The following is a 25,681-nucleotide window of genomic DNA, read 5'->3' on the forward strand; positions in this document are numbered from 1 at the left end:
TTGCGCTTTGCGCCCACATTATTTGACTGTTGAAATTATGTATTGTCTTCATGGCTAACTACAAGCAGTACTTATAACAGGTCCCTTTTCGGCGATTATATAAAAAACAAAAACGTATGATAAAAATTTCGGCTCGGGCTTCGCGCTAGCAGAAATTATTTATATAGTTGCATACACATATTGTTAAGGATCACAAACATTGCCCGGAATGTTCAAAATGTAGGAAAAATACCTAAAAATTCAAAAAAGAAAATAACTCGCGCTCACATCACTATTTGAATAAGGCTTATAAGATTACATTTATGTTGATTTTTAAGAATAGAGATAAGAAGTGATCGTTTGGACTACCCTTCAAAAAAACAACAAAAGTCAACTTCGAGCGGCAGATTGGGAAAATATAGCCGAATTTTTTTACAATCAAAATGCATATAAATCAAGATTTTGTACTTGACTATAGGAAACACGATTATATCAATATCAATGAGATTACAAATTTTCAGAATTATTACAAATGAAGTTATATAACTGCCCATTACGTCGCCGCGCCCTGGCCCTCTATTGTCCAATTTCTGCTTATTATGGAAAATGGAAAACGACCGTAAACATCATCGAGGCGAGAGCTGGAGTAGAGTGCTGCGTCGACGTCGTGAAAAGTGAGTTTTCATGTGTTTCTTCCAGTTTATATGCATGGAAATGGATAAAATATTAGGTGCCTGGCGGAAGGTCAATGAGATATAGAGTTTTTTTTACTTGCGCGCTGTAAGCTAAAAAGCAATTTATTATCGTATGATGCTCATACACTTGCACACAGACACAGTATAGTGAGTGGTTGTATTACCGACCGGCCTTGTACTTGTATTACCGAACGAATCAGGGACAACTCGGACCACGGGACATCTCGGACCGCGGGCCGAGTTGTCCCACCCATTACGAGATTTTTTTCTCACAAATTTGCGTCTATTTTTCCGTAATTTCGAAATTTCTTGTAAAGATTTTCTAGAGATATGGTCTGATGGTAATGTTCTTCACTTTCTATTACTTTTTTTCGCTGAAATAAAAAAAAGTGTAATTTTAGGCGTTTTTCGACAGCTCGCGATTCCCATAGGCGCGCGTGTATTAACTGTGTCGGTGCTCGGCTCGGCCCCGCTCAATAACTGACTTGATTTTGTGATCATTTCTCCTCAAAGTACCACTTTTATCGCAGAAGATGGACTTTGTTGTATTCCATTACCTCCATTTTCTCATCACAAAGATAAAATTTGGTGTATTTGCACGATTTTGATCAAGTTTTTCACCTTTTTCTCTCTGGTCGCAAGAAGCGAACAACCGATGAACGGTCCGCTGCTCTTCATCGTAATTCTCCGTAGCTCGGCCGCCTAAACTGGCGGGGTGGGATTCAGACCGAATCCACAATGGAAGTGGGCGTGCACAGCAAAGAGCTGAGCTTGACTGAGTGAGAGAGAGTGAACTCGAGTTTGAAGCTTGGCAGTGTCGTATAGGCTCTGCCTTTTTTTGTAAATATATATTTTTCAATTTTTTCTATATTGATTTTCCCTGGTTTCGAGCTCTAAGATTGTAATGATATAATTATGCTTCAATTTCTTTGACTGAGTGTGACTATGGTGTGGATGTTTGTTATAAATATTTTTACATGGGTGGGGGCTCGGGGCGATTTCACTCTTGCCCCCGAAATGCGAAAAAAATATATTCGGGGTGTAGCTGTGTGGGCATGCCGGGCTGAGGCTAGCCATCAATAATTTTTTTTTGAGAGAGAGGGGGGGGGGGCTTAATTTTTCACTTTAAATTGATCATTTTTAGGCCTTTTTTTCCATTTTATTTTTAATATTGAATTTCCGTGGTGTAGAGTTGAGTTTTAAGTTGCAATAATCAATATGCTTTAATTTCTTTGACTTTGAATGTGACTGTGGTGTGGATGTTTGAGTCGAACAAAAAATACTTTTACGTGGGTGGGGGCTCGGGGCGATTTCACTCTGCCTCCGAAATGTGAAAATGATCTAAGTGTATCTGTGTGGGCATGTCAGGCTGAGGGTAGCCATCAATTAAAAAAAGTGTTTTATTTGGGGGCTTGATTTTTAATTAAATTAATTATTTGTATTTTTTACAGGATTTAAAATAAAACTGATTTACTTTCTTTAATTTCATTTCTTGGTCTCAAGGGTGGATGTCAGGCTGCCGGGATGGAATTCAGCCACAATTGCCAATGGAAGTGGACATACTTGTACAGTCGTGAGCTTGGAGACTGAAGCCTTGCCCTACAGCTTAGAATATTTTTTAATCAAGTTTTAGGCCACTCAGTCTTATTCCCATTTGAAATATAATCAGGGCCGGATCCAAAATTTCCCTACAGGGCCGGGGGGCATTTTGTCTAGGAATTTTTGACAAAAGAATACCAAATTAAATAAGTTTTATGTTTTGCATTTTTACCAATTATTGTTTATTCAAGTAAAATGTATTTAATTTAGTATTGTTCCAAAATGCATCACCTAATTAACTTGTTTGAATTTAAAATGCAAACCTGAATAAAAATGAATTATGAACTTTGAATAAATAGAAAATAATATGTTATATTCTGTAAATTGTAATATTTTCAAATCATATTTTATCTCCATTCTTATCTTATTATTGTCTCCCTTTCTCATTATGTTCATCACTCTCATTTCAATTAAATTTATATTCTATTACTGGAATAAAAAAAGACAATACTCAACAATGAAACATCGATCAATAGAAAAAAACAAAGAAAAAGAGGGAAAATACAAAGAAATGACAGGTACAAGGAGGGGGGGGTAACAAGTCATTCTTGTCTGGGTTTTAAAAACAGGAGAAGAGTCGTCAATACAATATTGCAAATAGCAACTATGAAGAGGGTTTGGTTTTTATCAAATAATTTTTGCAGTTCCTTTGGAGTGATGTTGTTTTTGTTTCACCCATTCTAGAAAGTGAACTTTGTATCTAACACTAAGTTGCCCTAGTGTTGTTTTCCAATCTACATTTTCTAGTTCCTTGTATCATGTATGGATGAAATCATTTAAGGTGTACCCAATTGTTGACTTTTGGTATATATTTACATTAATCATGCAAGTTGCAGGTATGATCACCTTCTCAATGACTCTTAAGACAAGCTTCTGCAATTAATAAAATATATTGTATTTACTAGATAATTTGAACAATTGGACCAAATTGTGGCAAAATTAATAAGCTATATATAAGTGACAATGGGGAACCTGAGGCTGATAATGATATGATTTGAGCAAAGAAACAATAAAAATTTGATCAAAATCGGATAAGGAAAAACAATATTATCGCTGCATTTTAAAGAATGATTTGTATTTTTCTGGTGAAACAGGTCTGGCGTTTCTTCATGGATATTTAATCAGCAACCTCTTATGATGTCATATCCTCACTTGTTCTTTGTATTTTATTATGTGAAATTAGATTAATTTTTTAAAGTTGAATTCAATAACCCCGCTATTTGTTATCAGATTTTTATGAAATAAGCACTTTGATATGTGAATGTTGCTATGTCTACATTATTCATATATAAATATTTTCATCCCGGAGCATCCCTTTAAATGATTTATTTATTATTTCTTTTTCTCGAGAAAGAGTATAGTCTCTACAATAAAACAAGTGGAATGCCTCTGGCGGTCTCACCTGCATCACGTGATTCAATATAACAGTAGTGCTGACTTTGAAAACTACTACTCGCACAAGATGTTCAGTGATACTGGGTTACTCTTATTTCCATGTCTTATGAAATATACCAATACACTTAAAGAGATATGATGGTAATTCAACAAATACCCCCAATGTGGCCAAAGTTCATTGACCTTACATGACCCTTGACCTTGATAATGTGACCTGGAACTCGCTGCAGGATGTTCAGTGATATAAGTTATGCTTATTAAATGACAGCATTAAGATTTGATGTTGATGCTGCCGTCGGAAAAGCGGCGCCTATAGTCTCACTCTGCCATCCAGGTGAGACAAAAATCATGACATGCACAGTGATGAAAAATAAAGCAATAAAATGAATTTAATCAAAAAGAAAAACCACATGCTATGTAAAAGAAATTAAATTTAAAATCATAAATTCGTCATTTTTATTGAATGAAGAATTTAATTTATTTATAATTGGAAAAAAGGATTACCCCTATTTTCTTTCAATGTAACCAAAATACTTGTAGGGCCAAATATGATTTTTCATCACATGACATGATTTTGAACAAAAATCAAGCCATATTTTTGGGTTATGTGGGACGGAATCTACATGGCGGCATTCGTGGGACGGATTTTTCTTCTTAAATCTATCTCTGCCGGCTATTCACCTTATCCCCATCCCTCCCCATCATCCTCGTCCCTATCATCATCCCCTTGGGCGCAAAACTGTCCGCAAAGGTATAGAGGGGACCACAGGCTGCAAAATTTGACAAACATTTAAAAAAAGGTTATCGCCCAAATGTAGGGTAATTTTTAACCCCAAAACAATCGACAAGAAAAAAGAGGGGGTTTTCAACAATAAAAGGTCATTTAGTCCTAAACACATGTATCATTTCAATTGTGAATGATTCATTATTTTGTTCTCCATGAAGAAAAATATTAGGGTGGACATTTGGTATTGTGTCCCCCTATTTTTGGTAGGGGGACACGTCCCCCCCCCCCCCCCCCCCCGATTTCCTCCCATAATCATCCCTCACATCCTCGTCCTTCTCACCATCTCATGCACCCCTCTTATCAAGAGTCATCATCATCTCTCTTATTTATATCCCTCATGCACCTCTTCCCTCTCATCAAGGCCCACCCCTTATCATCGCCATCCCTCACATCCTCATCTCCATCTCTTTCCCTTTGTCCCTCTCATCATGCCCCCCTCATCAAGAGTCATCAAAGATCCTCATCCCTCTTATCATCACCATCTCTCACCTCCTCGTCCCTCTCATCAAGGCCCACCCCTCGTTATCGCCGGTATGCTATCGCCATCCCTCACATCGTCGTCCCTTTTACCCTATATCCAAAACTCTGCTCTCTATTATACACAAAGGAAACTCAATATAAAAATTAAAAATGAAATTGGCATGCCCACACAGATACACCTAGAACATTTTCACATTTCGGGGGCAGGAGTGAAAATGCTCGGAGCCCCCATCCACGTATTTTTTGTTCGGCTCAAACATCCACACCACAGTCACACTCAAAATCAAAGAAACTGAAGCATATTAATTATTGCAACTTAAAACTCAACTCTCTACACCAGGGAAACTCAATATGAAAAATAAAATGAACAAAAAATAGGCCTAAAAATAATAAATTTAAGTGAAAAATTAAGCCCCCCCCAAAAAAAAAAAACCCAACATTTTTTTATTGAGGGCTACCCTCAGCCCGGCATGCCCACACAGCTACATCCCGAATATTTTTCGCATTTAGGGGGCAGGAGTGAAATCGCCCCGAGCCCCCACCCACGTAAAAATATTTTTTGAGCAACTCAAACATCCACACCACAGTCACACTCAGTCAAAGAAATTGAAGCATAATTATATCATTACAATCTTAGAGCTCGAAACCAGGGAAAATCAATATAGAAAAAATTGAAAAATATATATTTACAAAAAAAGGCAGAGCCTATACGACACTGCCAAGCTTCAAACTCGAGTTCACTCTCTCTCACTCAGTCAAGCTCAGCTCTTTGACTGCACGCCCACTTCCATTGTGGATTCGGGCTAAATCCCACCCCGCCAGTTTAGGCGGCCGAGCTACGGAGAATTACGATGAAGAGCAGCGGACCGTTCATCGGTTGTTCGCTTCTTGCGACCAGAGAGAAAAAGGTGAAAAACTTGATCAAAATCGTGCAAATACACCAAATTTTATCCTTGTGATGAGAAAATGGAGGTAATGGAATACAACAAAGTCCATCTTCTGCGATAAAAGTGGTACTTTGAGGAGAAATGATCACAAAATCAAGTCAGTTATTGAGCGGGGCCGAGCCGAGCACCGACACAGTTAATACACGCTCGCCTATGGGAATCGCGAGCTGTCGAAAAACGCCTAAAATTACACTTTTTTTTATTTCAGCGAAAAAAAAGTAATAAAATGTGAAGAACATTACCATCAGACCATATCTCTAAAAAATCTTTACAAGAAATTTCGAAATGACGGAAAAATAGACGCAAACTTGTGGAAAAAAAATCTCGTACTGGGTGGGACAACTCGGCCCGCGGTCCGAGATGTCCCGTGGTCCGAGTTGTCCCGTCCCCTACCGAACGTGCGCATCGTACGCGTCAGAAAATAATTTCATACACTCAACTCTCAACTTCAAGTCTTCGCAACATCCTACCAAAGAGAACTTGAATAGAAAGATGATGAAAAATGGTCAAAACACATTTTCAAAGTCTTAATATTCTAAAAATAATAAAATATGGTCAAAATAGCTCATCAGTGATTTTGTTGATTTCTCAACTTTTCCCATTGAAAACACACGTTCGGTAATAGTACGACCATGACGACACCTTTTTCAGGTGACCAAAATATTTCACATCCGAAGAGGGGTCCGATTGGAAGCTAATATCATCAGAAGGAAAAACGATTTTGGCAAATTTTTTACATATTTATATTTTGTAGGTAATTGTGTATTTATGGTGAAAGTTTGGTGAATTTTATGAGATTGAATTCATGAAAAGTGTTCGGTAATACAATCCTCTACCATACTGACTGGTCACTACTGGCTGCACTGGCAGTGGCACTGCGCTGCACTCTGCAGACTGCACTTCAACTTCAAGCTGCACCAGCACGGTACAGCCTAAGACTAAGTACCGGTACAGCCTGTGTACAGATATAGTGAGTGATTGTATTAGTCATGTTAGTATACCGACCGGCCTTGTATTACCGAACGCGCGCATTATATGCGTCAGAAAATAATCAAACACGATCAAACCTTTGCAACATCGTTCCAAAGGACACTTGAATAGAAAAATGATGAAAAATGATCAAAAACACAATTTCGAAGTCTTTATATCCTCAAAACAATAAAATATGGTCAAAATAGCTCATCAGTGACTTGTTGTTTTCCCAACTTTTCCATAGAAAACACACGTTGGGTAATACGATACCTTTTTCAAGTGACCAAAAATTTCGAAGAGGTCCGATTGGAAGCTGATGTCGTAAAAATGAAAAACAATTTTGACAAAATTTCTGCATATTTATATTTTGTATGTATTTGTGTATTTATGGTGAAAGTTTGGTGAATTTTATTGGAATAATGTATTTGATATGATCAAATTCATGAAAAGTGTTCGGTAATACGATCCATATCCACTACCTTACTTAGCTTACAGGCACGTATTACCGGACACTTTTTTGCCAGGGGACCTCAACACGTAATTCAGACACCGTGTCGAGGTCCTGAAATCTCTGAATGCAACCACGCATTATCACTAGAGTACCGTACAAAACTTTGCAATGTTTGGCATTATTTGATTTGAAATGGATGGTCATTATCAATTAAAAATCTGACGATCATGACAATATTAGGATTGATCTAGGCTAGATTCTAGCCTAGGCCTAGCTTACCGAAAATTAAATAAAAACAAACTGTCCCTAAAGCTAAAAACAAGGTTATCTTTTAGTTTGAAATGATGAGATGAGAAATTCAATCATGGAATCCTTCAAAAGAGCATCAGTTTTTGTTTTGTCCCAATTGCGAGACTGCCATGTTTGAGGTAATGTGAAGTTCTGCGCATATGAATGTATATTTATTAGATCTCGTCACTGCCGGGGGGGGCCACTTCCATTCACGAGTGGATACCATGCGCGACCATGGGGTCTCGAAAAGCACCCTAAACACGTAATTTCCATATTCTGAAAATGCACCTCTTAACAAGTATTGGCGTGTGAAACCCTACCCTTAACAAGTATTGGAAACAAAACGATACTCTTGGCAAATATTTCCTGAAATGAACCCCTAAATAAGTACAGGAATGTTTTATTGACGGGTCCTTCGGTCGTCGGCTTTACCTTATTTGGTTTAGTACGACCCCAGCTTCTACACCTCGCGCAAATCGGACTCTAAACACATAGTGTTGGGGCAAAAAGGACATCCTTAATAAAACATTTTAATTTTGTTTTATCATCCCCGCAAATTTGACCCTAAACACATAATTTTCCTAGCGAAATAGATACCCTTTTTTCATTATTTTTGTGTTTTTGACACCCTTATCACGTTACGTACGTAACGTGCCCTATCGTGAAAAAGACATCCTTTTTACGTGTTTTTTTGGTCGCGCATGGTATCCACTTGTCAATGTAAGTGGCCCCCCCGGGCTTCACTGCCCACTCACACTATTGCGAGGTTAGTATGCTATACGAACCTCGCACAACCAACATGTTTACGCTGTGGATTTTAGAGTTGTCGTTAACATCGCTTCATAACGTGAATGAAGTTAGCCAAAACCCATTACGCTACTCACAAGGGCTTTTTCTGGTGAAAAGCGTTCCATTTTTAATTTTTAAGATATTTTTTAATTTAAAAAGGACACAAAAAAGAGCAAAATCACTTACCTCCGCCTGGAAAGTGACTTCGCACGTCTCTTCCACAGAAATAAAAGGAAGGTCGTTAGTGGCGCTCATACAGTTCATTAATTCAGGATGTCGGTATTTTGAAAAAACTAGATTCTTGGTTCATTGTATGCGCAATTCCAATGATTGTTTGATGAAATAGAGACACCGATAAATGCAATAACTTAAAAACCATACTTTTTTATTATTTTTGCTGACGATAATACTTTTGGGAAAATATTCAAAACAATGACATAATTAAACAATGTTCCACCAAAGTCTTAACAATAAAAAGATTAGACACTTTGCCGACTTCGCATAACGCTTTGAATCAATTTACGTGTAAGATAGTTTTTGTGTCTAGTCTTTCCGTTGTAGTGTCTTTGATATGAAGATAAATTGTGTGCCCTCTTTCGCTCATTAGACGAAAAATTTGAGAACTTGCAAGGTTGGTTTGTCATTTTGTCAATGAGAAGAAAAATCAACGCTTAAATGACGCTTTTTGAGGGATATTCATCACATTGGGAGGAATTGACTTCACATCGTTTGGTAAGTTTCGTAGGAGGACTTCATTCTGTAAGTCCTCTTACTAAATTCGCAGAAATTTATGGAAGCTTTTATATGCGCCGTGCCTTCAATTAAAAGAAAGGTGATTGACAAAATAATAATACTGTTTAATACTGACCAAACTCGATTTGTAGTTCGACTGTGGCGCTTGCATTTCTCCGCTGTGCTATTGCAGTACGGACAGCTAGATATGCAGCTCGTACAAAACTTGGGCAGCATGATGAAAACAAAGTTCTAAATAACATATTTTGCTAACTGCAGCGAGTTGACTGCGGGAACAAGCCATTTCCCAATCAATGTATTTTCTTTGATTTTAAATACCTCAAGGTCAACTGAAACAAAAGTTAAAAACTATTGCACTTTTGATCGTTCGGCCCACAGCCTAATAGCAGAGCTCTGTTCACTATTTACCTACAGTAATGCCGGAAATTCACCCTAAGATATTAGTTTGCTACTCCACGTGTCGCCTATAGACAGTGGGCCTATTTTTGTTTGTCTTGTGTCGATGAAAGAAATCTAAAACAAAGTCGTTTACAAGTTGCAGTAGAGTTTATTTTAATAAGTTAGAAATTCAAGGATTTCTATTTTTTTTTCTGGCCTCCAATGTCAATGTTGGGCCACCCGAAATGATAGTTAAAGAAATTTAATGATGAACATTGCTGGGTTTCAAATATACATAACCTCTGAAATATAGTCTATGAATAGTGCATCATGGTCGCATTTCATAAGTTGGGTATGCAAAAAGGGTGGCGTATGAACAATTTTCCACACGGTGCCATGGATAAATTGTTGCTACATCACAGCATCTTGACCAAATTTATTGAGTAATATCTCATTTTGAAGCTAGAACTATAGGCTAAATATATTACTATGAATTAGATCAATACAATATCAGGAACAAAATCTATAGGACATTAAGTTTGAAGTAACAGGGGTGGCGGAGCCGGTGTATGCGGAGCCGGTGGATGCGGTAAATGATAAAATATTAATTAAACCTAATTAACAACTTTCTATAATGTGTAATATGACTGTTATCATCATATTTCTGGGTGTTTTAAAGCAGGGAAGAACTAAATGTCATAAAAATTTGACAATTTTGAAAATATGCAGCAATGGAATGCATGTGTATGTCAGCTCTGATCTGCAACTTAATCAATTAGTAAACCGGAGAGATTTGGTTAATTATCTAACTTGTAATCTTAATTTTTAGTACAAATGTTGTGTATCATTGCAACAAACATTTCTACCCATGATATTGTCATTTTGCCAAGCATATAAATACAGTGACAGGTATTTGGGGGGCAAAAATGTGAAATTAAATACTGGTAATTAATTAGTATAATTAATATTCATACAATAATAAATAATTATTCGATTTTGGGTACAGATTTAATTATTGAAGTTTCAAGATTATAACTGCAAAATACTAGGGTGATCCAATGTTGCATTAACTTTTGACACCATTTTATGTGCAGCAGGTCCAATTTGAGAAAAACACATTTCAAAATTCACATTTACATTGACGTCTATGTAATAATTAGCTGTTAATTAGTCATTTTAAGGAAAAATAAAGGTATTCGAGACTTAAAACTTTTTCGTTATTTAGAGAATGGTAATAGCTATAACATATCAAAAAATAAAATTTTTGACCATTTTTACCCTGTTCGCGAAATTGGACCACCTTATGACATGCGACCTTATGTGACATGAATATATTGCAAAGGTTGCACAATGCAGCTGCGCGTATTGTAACTCACCCCTATATTGAAAACTCTTCACTGGTTGCCCCTGATAGTCCAGTCAATCTAGCAAGAATAGGGGGGTGACCCGCCACTAATTGCAACACTTGATTTTCCACTGCAATGCTTTCCAGGAAGGTCCCCTTAACAACATACTAAAAGTCCCAAAAAATCCAAGCAGTGGAAATTTATGAAATTTGCATATTATGCAAATTAGCCATAAAAAATCAGAAAAATAAGGAAAATAGTCCAAAAATTACAAATTAAGTGTCCAAAACAATTTAATTTGAGCGAAAAGTAATGATAAATAACTGTATTCAATGTTTTTATTCAAAAGCGCCAGCGAATCTACCTAATTTGCATATTATGCAAATAAGCATCCTTATATGGAAAAAATGTTAAGATATTGTGATTGTTCTCATATAGACTGCTTGAAAACATTTCATTTATGTAGACATTTTTGCTACTATCACTAAGCATGAGAATTCATCACAATGCCTGAAAATTAATTTGCATAATAGGCAAATTAGCCATTAAAAATAGAAAATAAGGAAAATAACACAAATATTATAAATTAAATAAATTAAATGTCAAAAGCAAGCATTTGAACAAAATTTCACGATGAATAAATAAGTGCAATGTTTTTATATTAAAAAGCTAGCCAATCTGCCTCATTTGCATATTATGCAAATAAGTATCCATATATGGAAAATGTCAAGAAATTTTGATTTGTTGTTCAAATCAATATGCTGCTATCACTAAGCATGCATATTTATCATAATATAATTTGTATTTAAGGTAAAATACTGGAAATGTGTTCTTCACGTCCTAAAGCCATGTTGTTAGTCTGACAAGATGATGGGATTGGCAAGAATAAAGCACAGTATTTGAAATTGGTGAGTAGTTTGTTAGAGCTGACGTCCGTTTCTTATATGGTTGGGAACGACAGAAGGAAGGCCAAGAAAAGCAAACTTATGGTAGGTGAGATCTGATGAGTAGTCTCATTAGGAAGTGTAGCAGAGATTCCATCTGGCCTAGTAGCTTCATGCATGTTGTTTTCTTTAACAATTTCTTCAGTAGTTTGGGCTACACCCGCTTGACTAAAAAATATGTTTCCTGGCCATGTCTGTGTCAGAACAGGGTTCCAGGACTTGCAGAGCAGCGTCATCATCATCATGATCAGTGGTAAATACTAATACTAAAAACCAGTTGTCTTCCAATGTAGTCATAGCATGGTAACATGATATTAAGGGCTTTCAACATGTTACAGCCTGGATCATTGCCAATCCGGTCAACAAATGGTGACCATTCTATGGTCCTCGTGTAGCAATTCTGAGCTTCACCTTACTGATGCTGTAGGAGCTCAACATGCGCAAGCCTTCCTATAAAACTCTTCTTCTGACACAACTTATGTCCAGCGTCTAATTGAGGCATCATGTGTCGGAAGAAGACATGGGTAATGGTTTGGTTCTTGCCAAAGTCCTGATTAACATTCAATCTCCTATGCTCGACTTGTCGGATTTCAGTACAGAGAGTTGTATGATTGTCCAAAGTACATGTGCATGACACTATGAATGTCAGCATTCCTCTAGACTAACATCCTCAGTCGTACCATAATTTCTGACAGGTTTATTCCTCTGTATACTCACAGTATACCAGTGAGTAACACAAAGTGGCAAACAAATCCTGGAATGGGTTTACACTGTTTAATCATTGTTGGATGGTATTTGATGGGGATGTTAAGGGTGTTCCGTTATGTTGTGTCCTCAATAATCTGGTTTAGTCCTTCATCCGTTAACGTCTGCTTGGTTGTTCATTTTCTCACTGAAGAGTTTCCATTTGCCATAAATATCAGGAAATTGATATTATTTGAATACGATTTGCTTAGAAACTATAGCTACAATATTTGGAGATAGTTGCCATTCTTAGGACATTCATCAAGGAGGAAAGAACAGAATATGGATGCTTCATCCTGAAGCAGCAACTGGATTCAGGAAGAACGTCTAATCATGATTCCTGTATCTGGGAATGATGTCTATATACACTTTAAGCCTTTATCATGACTCTATGAATGGCTTTCATGTTGCTCGTATGGGCAAATGTTCATTGGTACTCTTATAAACCATGCCCAGAGATCTCGTGATTCAAGCAAGTACTCATATTCACTATCAAGACAAGTGGTGTGCTACAAGGACCAAATATTCGAAGCTAACAAGATTTTATTTGTACTGGGTGTGACATCTTGTGCTGATCACTTGACAATCAAGGAGCATGCTAGCGTGGACTATACTAGCAAGAAAAGCAAAGACTCTATACCAAGTCAAGGAGAGAGCAAGACTTGGATAGAAATATGAAGCATTCAAACAGTGGGACCCATGTAGAACTGACTTATTGCACAATATGAGTGGGGTATCTGCTCCGGTGGAAACTGCTCATGAAAAAAGTCAATATCAACCAAGCAAGGTCATCAAGGTTACACATAATCTACGTGGAATTTTAGAGGAAAATATCACAAGTTTACTTGATTATTTATAACATGACGGATGCTTATTTGCATAACATGTACATTCCACTTCAGATATAGATCCACAGAGGGGAGACCAGGACCTTTCAAAGACCAAAAATTGGCTACAGCAGTCTCCAAGATCACTGAAATTTGTCATTTCTGTTGTGGAATGGCTCAGAAAGATCCCTCAAAGAACTCTGAAAGACACCTGTCCTATAGAGATCTCTCAATGGTCTTTCAGAGATGTTTATGCATCAAGTGATCTTTCAAAATTCTTTCCATAGACTTTGCCTGGTCTTTCACTTATCTTTCGATGATATTTCAATGATCTCTCATCTCTCCGTAAAAATCTTGAGAGACTGCCGAAAGATCATAGAAAGACTAATAAGAACTTTGAAAGTTCATTGAGAGACCACTGAAAAATCATCAAAAAATAATTTTACTGTAAGACCACTGAAAGACTGTTTTGAACCGTTTCAAAGAGTTTTGGGACTCACGAGGAACATAAAGACAATTGAAAGATCTATCAGGAATCGTGAAAGACATCGGAGATCTTTGAAAGTTCGTTGAAAGACCCTTGAAAGATCAAGCAAGTTTTATCGTCTTACAGCAATCTTTCAGAGGTCTTGTTCTCTGTTGAATGGGGGTTTAACTGTTTGTGTGAGAAAAATCAAAATTTCTGGGGGGTTTTTTCATACAAGGATGCTCATAATTATATATGCAAATGATGTAGATTTATTTACATTTTTTTGTTTGAAGAATTATTAAATATGCAAAGATTACCATGAGCTTCCGTTCAATTTATATTGTTTTCCGCACTTGAATTCCAATTTTTTGATTATTTTCCTCATTTGCAAATTATTATGGCTAATTTGCATAAAATGCAAATTTTGTGATTTTCCTATGATTGTCTATTTAATGACTTTTAATATGGTATTACTTTCCTGTAAGGCATTTCCATATTCCAATTTCAATAGATAATCTACTTGCAATTTTTTAGGAATGTATCACCAGAGTGTTTTCTTGAATATTTATCACATGTTAGATACTTATTTGCATAATATGCAAATGACACTACAGACACTAAGCTTAATATTAATGTATTCAACGTCCTTAGTGATAGAAGCATAGTAATTTCAACATTATTGAAATTTTCAAGCAGTCAATGGGAGAAAAATCACAATATCTTGACATTTTTTTCCATATATGGATGCTTATTTGCATATTATGCAAATGAGGTAGATTTGTTTGCATTTTTGATTAAAAACGTTGATTAAAATTATCTATCATAAATTTCCTCTCAAATAAAATTGTTTTGGACACTTATTCTGTAATTTTTGGACTATTTTCCTTATTTTTCTAACTTTTTATGGCTAATTTGCATAATATGCAAATTTCATAAATTTCCACACCTTGGATTTTTTGGGACTTTTAGTATGTTGTTCAGGGGACCTTCCTGGAAAGCAATGCAGTGGAATATCAAGTGTTGCAATTAGTGGTGGGTGAAACCCTATATTGACTGGACTATTAAGGAACACATAGTCTTAAAAATCCTTGTTTTGATTTTTCATATACTATAGTTAATGGAACTTCCCCCAGTTACACTAGGTCTTTGGTGCATCATTATCAACCCTCAAGAAATTTACAATCATTATCTAATCTCTTACAAATTCCAGTTTCTAAGAAATCATGCGGGGAGTGGGCCTTTGCTCATGCAGGACCTAGCCTGTGGAATTCTCTCCCACAGTTTGAAAACCCAGACTTCAGCGACCATCTTCAAGGGCAAACTGAAAACATCCTGTATAAAAGTGTTTTTTCGATAGACATTGGGTGATTTCAAGTACGGTGTTGAAATCTGGTGTTGGTGTTGGGACAACACCAGCTACAACACCCTACTTGAAATCACGCTGATGTTGGTATTGACCTCGGAAAATATGACGTATTTCCGGCAGTTTGTGTTGAGCTCTGGTGTTGAATGTCGTCTGCTGAACCGAGCATTACAGCTGGTGTTGACGATCTACGTACAATTTCCCTATTCACCAACACCAACCCCCAGGGATTGGGAAAATCGTGATTTCAAGTTCGGTGTTGGTGTTGATGAACTGTAGTTCACGAACAGGAGGCGAACACGATGAAACGCGCCCGTAAAATTATCTATTACAGTTAAGATGAGCGCAAATCATTAGAGTTTTACACATTTTAATGAAAAATAATATTTATGCTTTCTGATTATTGCGTTGATTTTAACCTGTGCATTCTGTATGATAATATTTTACTGCAATTTCTTCCCGATTTCACTTTCGTCGTCGAGAATTTCTCGCGTGAAGTTGAGATGATCAGCAGCGCAGCGCATAGGCGTGACGTCATAGGATATCGATAATGCGATCGGTATCGCTCCTCTGAACTCAGCTCGGTGTTTTGGCTCTGTTCATTAGCCTTTTCACGCTCTCAACACCAACACCGTACTTGAAATTACCCATTGATTTGTTGTTCAGACATGTATTACATGTGTATGTAAATAGTTTTTGTTGTTCTGCTCTGAAGCGTCTTGAGCATCTAATCAAGATGGAAAGTGCGCTATATAAAATCTTATGTATTATTATTTTTATATAATTTCTTTCTCTTCATTATCCAGGTTAAGAACCATGTCGAGTTGATGTAACACATTGATTACAAATGCCAAGCTTTCTCAGCGTAGCGTCTCTGGGCAAGCTTTGTTCTAGCAAAATCAATTCTCCAGCAAGGAGTTAACGTTGAATAAGAACCCGTAGGACGTCAAGATGGGGGATCACAACAACGATGACCAGAGCAGGGCTCCGCCCAATCCACTAAAATCAAGAAGGTCAAACATAAAAGCTTTTGTGTCGTTCAAGAACAGCACGGACAGAATCGTGGATGTGATATGGATGAACTTTGCTGGGCAGAGACAGACGTACACAGAGGTATGGAAAAGTAGGAATAAGGCAATTTTTAAAAAAAATATGTATATGAGGAGGCTGCTTAAAGGGATAGTCTGGGCTGAAAATATATCTAAATAATTAAAGGAAAATTAAAAGAGCAAAGGGCTGAAAATTTCATCAAAATCGGATAACAAATAACAAGGTTATTGAATTTTAAAGTTAGTCAATATTTTGTGGAAACAGTTACATGTATATCATACTTGCGTACTGTCCCGTTTTTGTCTCACCTGCGAAGCAAAGTGAGACTATAGGCGCCGCTTTTCCGACGGTGGCGGCGGCGTCAACATCAAATCTTAACCTGAGGTTAAGTTTTTGAAATGACATCATAACTTAGAAAGTATATGGACCTAGTTAATAAAACTTGGCCATAAGGTTAATCAAGTATTACTGAACATCCTATTAGAGTTTCATGTCACATGACCAAGGTCAAAGGTCATTTAGGGTCAATGAACTTTGGACGAATTGGGGATATCTGTTGAATTCCCATCATAACTTTGAAAGTTTATGGATCTGATTCATGAAACTTGGACATAATAGTAATCAAGCATCACTGAACATTTTGTGCAAGTTTCAGGTCACATGATCAAGGTCAAAGGTCATTTAGGGTCAATGAACTTTGGCCGAATTGGGGATATCTGTTGAATTCCCATCATAACTTTGAAAGTTTATGGATCTGATTCATGAAACTTGGACATAATAGTAATCAAGCATCACTGAACATTTTGTGCAAGTTTCAGGTCTCATGATTAAGGTCAAAGGTCATTTAGGGTCAATGAACTTTGGCCGAATCGGGGGTATCTGTTGAATTACCATCATAACTTTGAAAGTTTATTGGTCTAGTTCGTTAAACTTGGACATTAGAGTAACCAAGTATCACTGAACATCCTGTGCGTGTTTCAGGTCACATGTCAAAGGTCAATGAACTTTAGCCGAATTGGGTGTATCTGTTGAATTACCATCATAACTTTGAAAGTTTATGGATCTGATTCATGAAACTTGTACATAAGAGTAATCAAGTATCACTGAACATCCTGTTCCAGTTTCAGGTCACATGATCAAGGTCAAAGGTCATGTAAGGTCAATGAACTTTGGCCATGTTGGGGTTTTTTGTTGAATAACCATCATATCTCTGTAAGTTTATTGGTCTAGTTCATAAAAAGAGGACATAAGAGTATCCATGTATCACTGAACATCTTGTGCGAGTTAGAGTAGTATGCAAAGTCAGCACTGCTGCTATATTGAACCGCGTGATGCAGGTGAGACGGCCAGAGGCATTCCACTTGTTACTTATAGGAATTGTCCCGTTTTTTAAATGTTTTAGAGCCTAGACAAAAAAAAATCAATAAAGAAAACAAGAGAAAAAAGTGTTTGTGCGTGTTCAATATATACGAAATGTACAGTATTGTCTATGACTTCCGGGTTTGAGCTATCGATACACGTAATGTTACAGTCCAACCAACGAAACTGACCGATGGTACATGTACGGTCATGTGTACGGTATGTCAAGTTTCGATCGCTCTCCCAGTCGATTTTCTGCTGTGTGACCGTGTACACATGCGACTGATTAGACTGCGAAAACGTGGTTTGTTTGCATGCGATGCGGAGTGCCCATGTACTTGTGCACAACGCATGTATGCACAGCACCGATCTCTATATGTGGGACATGTATTAACGCTTGCTGAGCTGTGCACGGGGTATGTGACGATAGTGGGTTTAACGGGATTATTTCGCAAAACTAGAGAGGATTTGATCAAAAATGAGTGGAAAACGGTTGCAGAAATTTAAAGGGGAGTACAAACAACGATTTCATTTCATAAAGCCAAGCACGAAAGGCGTTGAATTTGCATTTTGCATGTGTTGCCGGCAGGACATAAAAATCTCAAGTGGAGGAGCTAATGTAATATTATAAGAAGGCACGCCGAGAAGAAAAAACACATCGACAATGAAAAGGCGGATCTCGATGCGACTCGCATGTCCAAAATATCTTCTTTTATGCCCAAAGAGGATACCTCTGTCAGGCCTCGAAATAGGATTTTGGGGGGCAAGGCCACTTTTTTGAGGGGCACTTTTTCACTGAGGCCAGGCAGCAGAGGGCACCAAGGCCACTTTTTAAGGGGCATGTAATGAATTATTTGTAGGTGTTACAGTTTCGCGGCGTGGGGGGCGGGGGCTTTCCATAGTCGATGCGCTAGTGCACAGCTAGCTACATGCAGCTGAGCCCTTTTTCTTTCAAGTAGTGTCCACGTGACTTTCATGTACGTGTTCACTTGGACAAGCCTAAATTCAACCTTCCAACGATCAACATCAAAACACAACTCGGAGAAATTTTGTAATTGCTGTACATCTTTTTTGCTCGCATCTCGTGCCTTTCAATCAAATTGCACCAGCTACATGCTACTCACTCAATTCTAAACATGTACTTGTACGGATATATCGGAGGGAGGGGGGGTGTTTCATAAAGCTGTTCGTAAGTTACGAACGACTTTACGCACGACTGGTGATACCTTCTTGAGCTACATGTAATCAAATGTGAATCTGATTAGCACCCAAGAAAGTATCACCGGTCGTTTGTAAGTTGTTCGTAACTAGGCCTGGGATGAATACCCTTTTTGCAATTCGATTGTTCGCCAGAGGAAACAATCGATTAGTTCGATTAATCGAGATTCCTGGAATATCAGAAATCACACACTCAAAAATTGACCTACTTTGATGACCTACCGGTAGCTGCGCTTACTGATATGATGGGAGTGGAACTTGGAATAAATGCATTGTATGTACATACAAGGAACATGTACTTGTACTGTGTTTGTCATTTATCCCGCCCTCTATACACACAATGAACGAATAGCAAAGGAGTTGTACTGTGTTTGTCATTTTATCCCGCCCTCTCTGCACACTATGAACGAATAGCAAAGGAGTTTGAGAACTGTGCGTGACCGCTATGGTGCATGGATGTTAGGCCTGGGACGATTGTCATTTTTACCATTCAATTATTTCCTGAAAAAATAATCGAATGATTCGATTGTTCGTCGGGAATCAGGTCTTTTAAGTCACAATAGTTGACCTACTTTATGGTGACCCCCATGAAGAAATCTCCATCAAAGTCACATGTTTAGAATAAATGAAAGTAGGACCTTTTTCCCTTTCTCCATGATATTTATATCAAAAGAAACTACATGAAATGAGATTAAAACTTTCAGTTTATTGTTCCAATGAAAATCCTTCCAAAATCCATGCTGGTACTCTGGTATTATGCTTGCATCCCTCCAAGTGCCACACCCCTGCATATGAATGAATCAGCCCAGATCAGCCAGTCCAAAGCCCAAAGATGTAAACAACTCATTCATGAACTATTCTTTGAGACTGACCCCAGGTGGAGCATTTCTTGAACAATTTCATCCCTTGCCCACACCACGTCCCCGCCCCCACTTGTGGCACTGCCCACGATTCTACACATGTATTTCAAAAAAATATTTTGCAAAATATTTAATTTGAAATACCTTTTAAAATTACGATTTTTTATCATTTGAACCTACATGTCGAGAAAGTACCGGTGAAGACGGGCGCATGTTGGAATGTAGTTTTTATTGTGTGAGGCAAGGTTGCATTATTGTTTTGAAACAAACATGAAAGGAATTCTCCAGCTCCCACCCTTATCTTTCTCCCTCTCTCTCTCTCCCTCACACACACACACACACAGATGGGGGAGGGGTCAATTTATTTCTGAAGTCATGACCTCTCCTGATAAGGGAACCACGTGCCTTCTATGTTTCCCCAAAAGTTTCATTGGCTATCCGAAGGTCCAATCAGCTCAAGTGAGCTGGGTTGTGTGTTTTCTTATTGTTTTGTGCACGCAGACAATGGCCGGCCGGCCAGCTGTGTATAGCTAGCTCATCGTTCGGCGCGGCTTCGGACTAGACTGCATACATGCACTGGACGTCGCTGGTAAAGCTAAGGTATTGAATACTTTTTGAGATCGGAGAAAAGTTTTCCTCGCTCAGAAAAAAAAGGTGCAGACTTTCAAAAGGGGCACATTATATATCAGAAAAAGGGCACATTTATGAGAAAAGGGGCACCACGGCCATATAAAAAAGGGCACATTTTTAGTGGCCGTAACTTTTAGCAAAAAGAAGAAGGGCATGACGGCCAGTAATGGGGGCATCGACGGCCATGGCCGTCGATGGCCGTCGATTATTTCGAGGCCTGCTCTGTCATTGGAGCCGAGGTAAGATTTACTGATTTTTTGGTGGAACATAACATTGCAATTGATGTTTCTGACCATGCTGGTGATTTGTTCAGACAAATGTTTCCCGACTCAAAAATTGCTAAGGGTTACACTTACGGTGCTGCTCGGACAAAAACAAGTAACGTCCTTTGTACCCTAGCGGACAGCGATGCGAAAGCTTTGGTCAGTAAAGTCAAGCATCAGCCTTACAGTACCCAATACTCCTGAAAACTTATGATGATAATATTGGTCAGGTAGCATGTGAACTTTTGTCACTGCAACAGTGCTCTGACAGATCAACAGGGGAGAATATTTTCAAGATCATGGATACTGAACTACAGAACTGGGGCATGTGTGTAGAGTGTCTATTAATATATATATCATGTGATTCTGGTATCATTTTAAACATCTAATGGCCCTCCATAGTGCTATTTTTCTTTCAGCTTCAAGGGGGCAGTGCCCCAATTGGGGTCTCAAGGGGGCAACGCCCCCTTGAGACCCCAATTGGGGCGCTGCCCCTGAACCAAGTCGGGAGCCTAAGCGGCCCCCTGGACCCCCGGCCAAATTTGTCCCTCTTTTTAGATTTCAAATGTTGGCAAGTATGGTATATGCACCTTGTCATGAATAATCATTAAGTGGGCTAATGATGTCACATCCCCACTTTCCCTTTTCTTATGTTATTACATGAAATCATAAATGTTTCATTTTTTCATACATGTGTAAATGATGTACGTCCATTATGATGGAATAAGTTGCGGCAGTAAATAACTAATGCACTTACATGTAATCAGTTGTCAATCCAATTGTTTTAGTTCTTGGTCGAAAGTTTGAATAAACCTAATTTCATATACTAGTAATAAAATACAAAAGAACGAGTGGGAATATGACATCTAATCATCAGCCCACCTAATGAATATTCATAAAGACATGCCTAGAACTGTTTCACCGGAATAATGCAAATCTTTGAAATTCAATAACTTTGTTATTTGTTATCCGATTTTGATCAAATTTTCAGCATTTTACTTTGTGAATTTTACTCCATTTATTGAGATTTAAATGCCTGTAGCCTGGACCATCCCTTTAAATCAAGACCTAATGCGTAAGCTTTGAGATTATAGTGAATGGGAATTTTCCAGCTCTCTGAGTGTTTCATTCGAGTCCCCGTGTAATTTTTTCTCTGGTAGAAATGAGATCAGGGGCCCGTAACACAAAGGTTAGCAATGATCGTAGAACATTTTCTCCAATTGATTCCATCGACTACAATGTACAATTAATCATGAAAATCAAGCGTACGATCAATTGCTAACCTTTGTGTTACGGGACCCTGCCCTGGAGAGGGAGGTGTTTCTTGAAAGGTTTCATGATATTTGCTCCTGTACGCAGGGTAAGCAGTAATATGTATTTTAATACCGATTTTGCGCAGATATGAGAAACAAACCAGAAGTTGAGAATAACTTTGATATTGTTTTTCTTGCGATATATGTAACATAATGAGACAATGACTCTATTATCACAGTTTTACTGATGATCTGCTGTAATAAAAATCACGAGCTAATCAGGTCCATTGTTTCATGTGCATTTTGTCAACACAACCATCCATTGCCCAATCAAAATACATGTTATTAATACTCTCCTAGAACGGTCTAGCGCCAGGGCGTCAGCTGAACATGCACACCTTCGAGGGCCACCCGTGGATCGTACGAGACAAGGTCACAGGAGACACGTTGGAGTTTGTTGATCATGGTGTCGGGAGGCTGATCTACATGCCAGAACCATGGGACGGAGGAAGGTTTTACAGGGCTCCTATCGTCAAGATAAGAGTTCCGAGTAAGTGTGTACTGCCCTCTTATTCGCTAGATTTGCAACATGGTAGCATACATGTATGTTGCATCTTGCTTTTAATCCAGTCTTAGGGTCCCCGAGTCAGTCGTACCCAAGTATAATTTACATTATTCACTCTTTATCAATACCAAAATCTTTATTCGTACTTTGATAATAATAATAATGATAATAATAAAGTTACATTTCTATAGCGCATAATACACAAAGTCTCTATGTGCTTCACATATACATGAATTAAATATCTCAACTTATCATATACAATACAATATGGTCATTCAAAAGAATAGATTACAATAAGTAATAAGTAAATCCTCAATAAGTATACAGCATGGCATAAGCCATGCAATTTAGGGTAAAACATTTATCTAATACAATAACTTAACTCTTGACAATTCTAAATTCTGACTTTTATTACTACAGTGCAAATAAAAAGCTATATAAAGGCAAAGACATAATCAATTCTTAGAGCTTGATGGTCATGAAGTTCCCAAATATATTTATTGCAGCATTTTAAGGTAGAATCACACCATTTGCAACTTAAAGTACCGACTTCTCTGTTTGAGAAGAGTAGGGAACTTTTTCCCGGTATAGCAGACAATATTTACTCCATTTACTTTGCATTTCAATCAATAGATCATATAAATGATATAAAGAAAACAAATCCTACCATGAAACATAGATTTACAGATTGATATTCAAATGCTTATTTGATATGTGGAGTGTTATGGCCCAGTGGATTAGTCTTCTGACTTTGAAACAAAGGGTCGTGGGTTCGAATCCCATCCATGGCGTGATTTCCTTCAGCAAGAAATTTATCCACATTGTGCTGCACTCAACCCAGGTGAGGTGAATCGTGAATGGGTACCCGGCAGGATTAATTCCTTGAATGCATGAGCGCTGAAATGCAGCTCGAGCTAAAGCTGAGTAATAATGATATTAACATCGCGCCTCGGAATAGAATATTTCTAGATCGATGGCGCTATACAAATGCTTATTTGATATGTTGTGTTAGTATACATGTAGTGTTGTTAAACCACAATCAAAACAACCTTTTTACCTTCTATTGTAGCACTTCTATTTCCCACTTATAGAACATTTTGATATTTTGTTGTTTGCTGTCCCTTTAAGCTCTCATCTTATACTTCGGTCACATGTGCTCTGCAGCGGCCGTACGGCGAGTCAAAAACAGCCGTTTTAAAATTTTTTATACCAGCTACATATAGGTGGTTTGAATAAAAATGAATAGAACGGCTGTTTTCAACTCGCTGTACGGTCGCCGTAGAGCAAATGTGACCGAGGTGTAAGTTCTGTACAGTCCTGTGTAAAAACCTACAAAAAACAATTTTTCTGAAAAAATGTGGAGCAAATTGCGATGTGATACCAAGAAAATCAATGATCTCCTTTCCACCTATTACAAGATTCAAGATTCAATTCAATTTATTTGTTGTCTTTTCTTCAGTCTACAGCCTATACGAGAGATCGTTACAAATCGTCAGACAGCTAATCCACAACCAAGACAACGTTGACGAACTTGAGATCCCTAAACAAGTCAAGTATGATCTCTGTCACGTGCGGGACATCATTCCTCAAGCTCCGTGAAAAACCATCATCGTACTACCTCGTTCCCGCTGTTTTGCGATCCATTACGAATGCCCTGGTAGGCCCTTCGTAAGTAATCACAAAACTTTGGGAACCATTCAAATATTGTTATGGTCAATACGATTGCTACAATGATCTGATACGATGACTACGATTGCTCCATGAATAAGGCCACCGTGGCGTGAATCGTGACAGTGCGAACAAGGTATGAGATGATTGAAGATCTTGAACTTACCAACCTTGATCTATTTGATAGATCGTTGCCTGCTGGATCAGGTCTATCAACAAAGCATCTGAGAAATACAGACTTCCGCGATTATTGGGTAAAGCGTATGGGAAGAACACATGTCAGGAGGAAGGGGATTAAGGTACTAGAAAGTGTTCTCGAAGTTGCGTGAAAATCCAGTGATGGTGCTCCCTGCTGGATCGAGTCTGTCAGGTGCGAAAAGCGTCTGAGAAACACTGAGTTCCGCGATTGTCGGATGAAGCGTATGGGAAGAACACAGGTCAGCAGGAAGGGGATTAAGGTACTAGAAAGTGTTCTCGAAGTTGCGTGAAAATCCTACAGTGATGGTGCTCCCTGCTGGATCGAGTCTGTCAGGTGCGAAAAGCGTCTGAGAAACACTGAGTTCCGCGATTGTTGGATGAAGCGTATGGGAAGAACACATGTCAGGAGGAAGGGGATTAAGGTACTAGAAAGTGTTCTCGAAGTTGCGTGAAAATCCTACAGTGATGGTGCTCCCTGCTGGATCGAGTCAGGTGCGAAAAGCGTCTGAGAAACACAGAGTTCCGCGATTGTCGGATGAAGCGTATGGGAAGAACACAGGTCAGCAGGATGAGGGTTAACGTACTGGAAAGTGTTCCGGAAGTTGCGTGAAAATCCTTCAGTGATGTGACATCGAAATTACACTTCTGCCCTCACAGGGCTGATCTCTGAAATCAGCAGAGGGAGAGAACCGAAAAGAAAGAAAACAATGTCTAGAACATCAGTCAGTCAGCCTTGATAGATTGAAGAGTCGGCTAGTGGAACAGGATTGTCAGCACTGTACATACATGTAGCTTCACACTACTGCCTTCATAGGGCTGATTTCCGAAATCAGCGGAGGGAGAGAACCAAAAAGAAAGCAAACAACGTCAAGCACTTTAATCAGTCAGCCTTGATAGATTGAAGAGTTACCTAGTAGAACAGGATGGTCAGCACTGCACATAGCTTTATAGGAGAAAACTGTACTCAGCAGCAGGGGGTTTATACTGCAAGTACAGGATCCAGCGTTTCCCAAGTTGTGTGAAAAGCGTTCATGGAGAGCAAAGTGAGGATCAAACGTCTGTAGCCCTTGATCAATTAGATGGTTGCCTGTAGCTATAGGAATGCAAGGATCAGTGTGAAATGCGCATGAGAAGAACAGGAACTCCGCCAAACTGTTACTGTTCCTGAAGTTGCTTGAAAAATCCTTCATTGATGACCTTAAAGGAGAATGAAATCTTTGGAAGGAGATATTTTGTGTGAAAACAGAAAAATCTAAGGAACAGATCAACATAATTTTGAGAAAAATCAGACAAATAATGAGAAGTTATGAGCATTTTAATATTGCGGTCACTAATGTCATTGAGATTATCAAATTGGCAATGCGACAAAGATGTGTGAACAACTCTCCCCATTACGTATATTTCACTT

General features: G+C 38.2%; 1 protein-coding gene across 2 annotated transcripts; it reads left to right on the forward strand.

Moving 5' to 3' along the window:
- The first annotated feature begins 570 nt into the window (after positions 1-570).
- On the forward strand, positions 571-24,964 carry LOC121416990 (von Hippel-Lindau disease tumor suppressor-like). 2 transcript variants are annotated; one of them, XR_005970290.1, is made up of 5 exons: positions 571-653; positions 16,016-16,322; positions 22,203-22,392; positions 23,867-24,374; positions 24,534-24,964. XR_005970290.1 is itself a non-coding variant. In XM_041610529.1 (4 exons), exons 2-4 carry the CDS (start codon positions 16,161-16,163, stop codon positions 24,004-24,006), a joined length of 492 nt encoding a protein of 163 aa, XP_041466463.1. In that variant the 5' UTR covers positions 571-653; positions 16,016-16,160; the 3' UTR covers positions 24,007-24,964. The 2 variants fall into 2 exon arrangements, 1 of the variants encoding a protein (XP_041466463.1); XM_041610529.1 differs by having other exon boundaries at positions 23,867-24,964.
- Positions 24,965-25,681: the final 717 nt, after the last annotated feature.

This window comes from Lytechinus variegatus, chromosome 6, assembly GCF_018143015.1.
Source record: "Lytechinus variegatus isolate NC3 chromosome 6, Lvar_3.0, whole genome shotgun sequence".
NCBI classification, from domain to species: Eukaryota; Metazoa; Echinodermata; class Echinoidea; order Temnopleuroida; family Toxopneustidae; genus Lytechinus; species Lytechinus variegatus.

Excerpts from the sequence above, each read along its gene's own strand:
- LOC121416990 (XM_041610529.1), top strand. The coding sequence starts at position 16,161 with ATGGGGGATCACAACAACGATGACCAGAGCAGGGCTCCGCCCAATCCA. Across the intron at positions 16,323-22,202 it reads AGAGACAGACGTACACAGAG|AACGGTCTAGCGCCAGGGCG; the intron begins GTATGGAAAAGT and ends ATACTCTCCTAG. Across the intron at positions 22,393-23,866 it reads CGTCAAGATAAGAGTTCCGA|TCTACAGCCTATACGAGAGA; the intron begins GTAAGTGTGTAC and ends TCTTTTCTTCAG.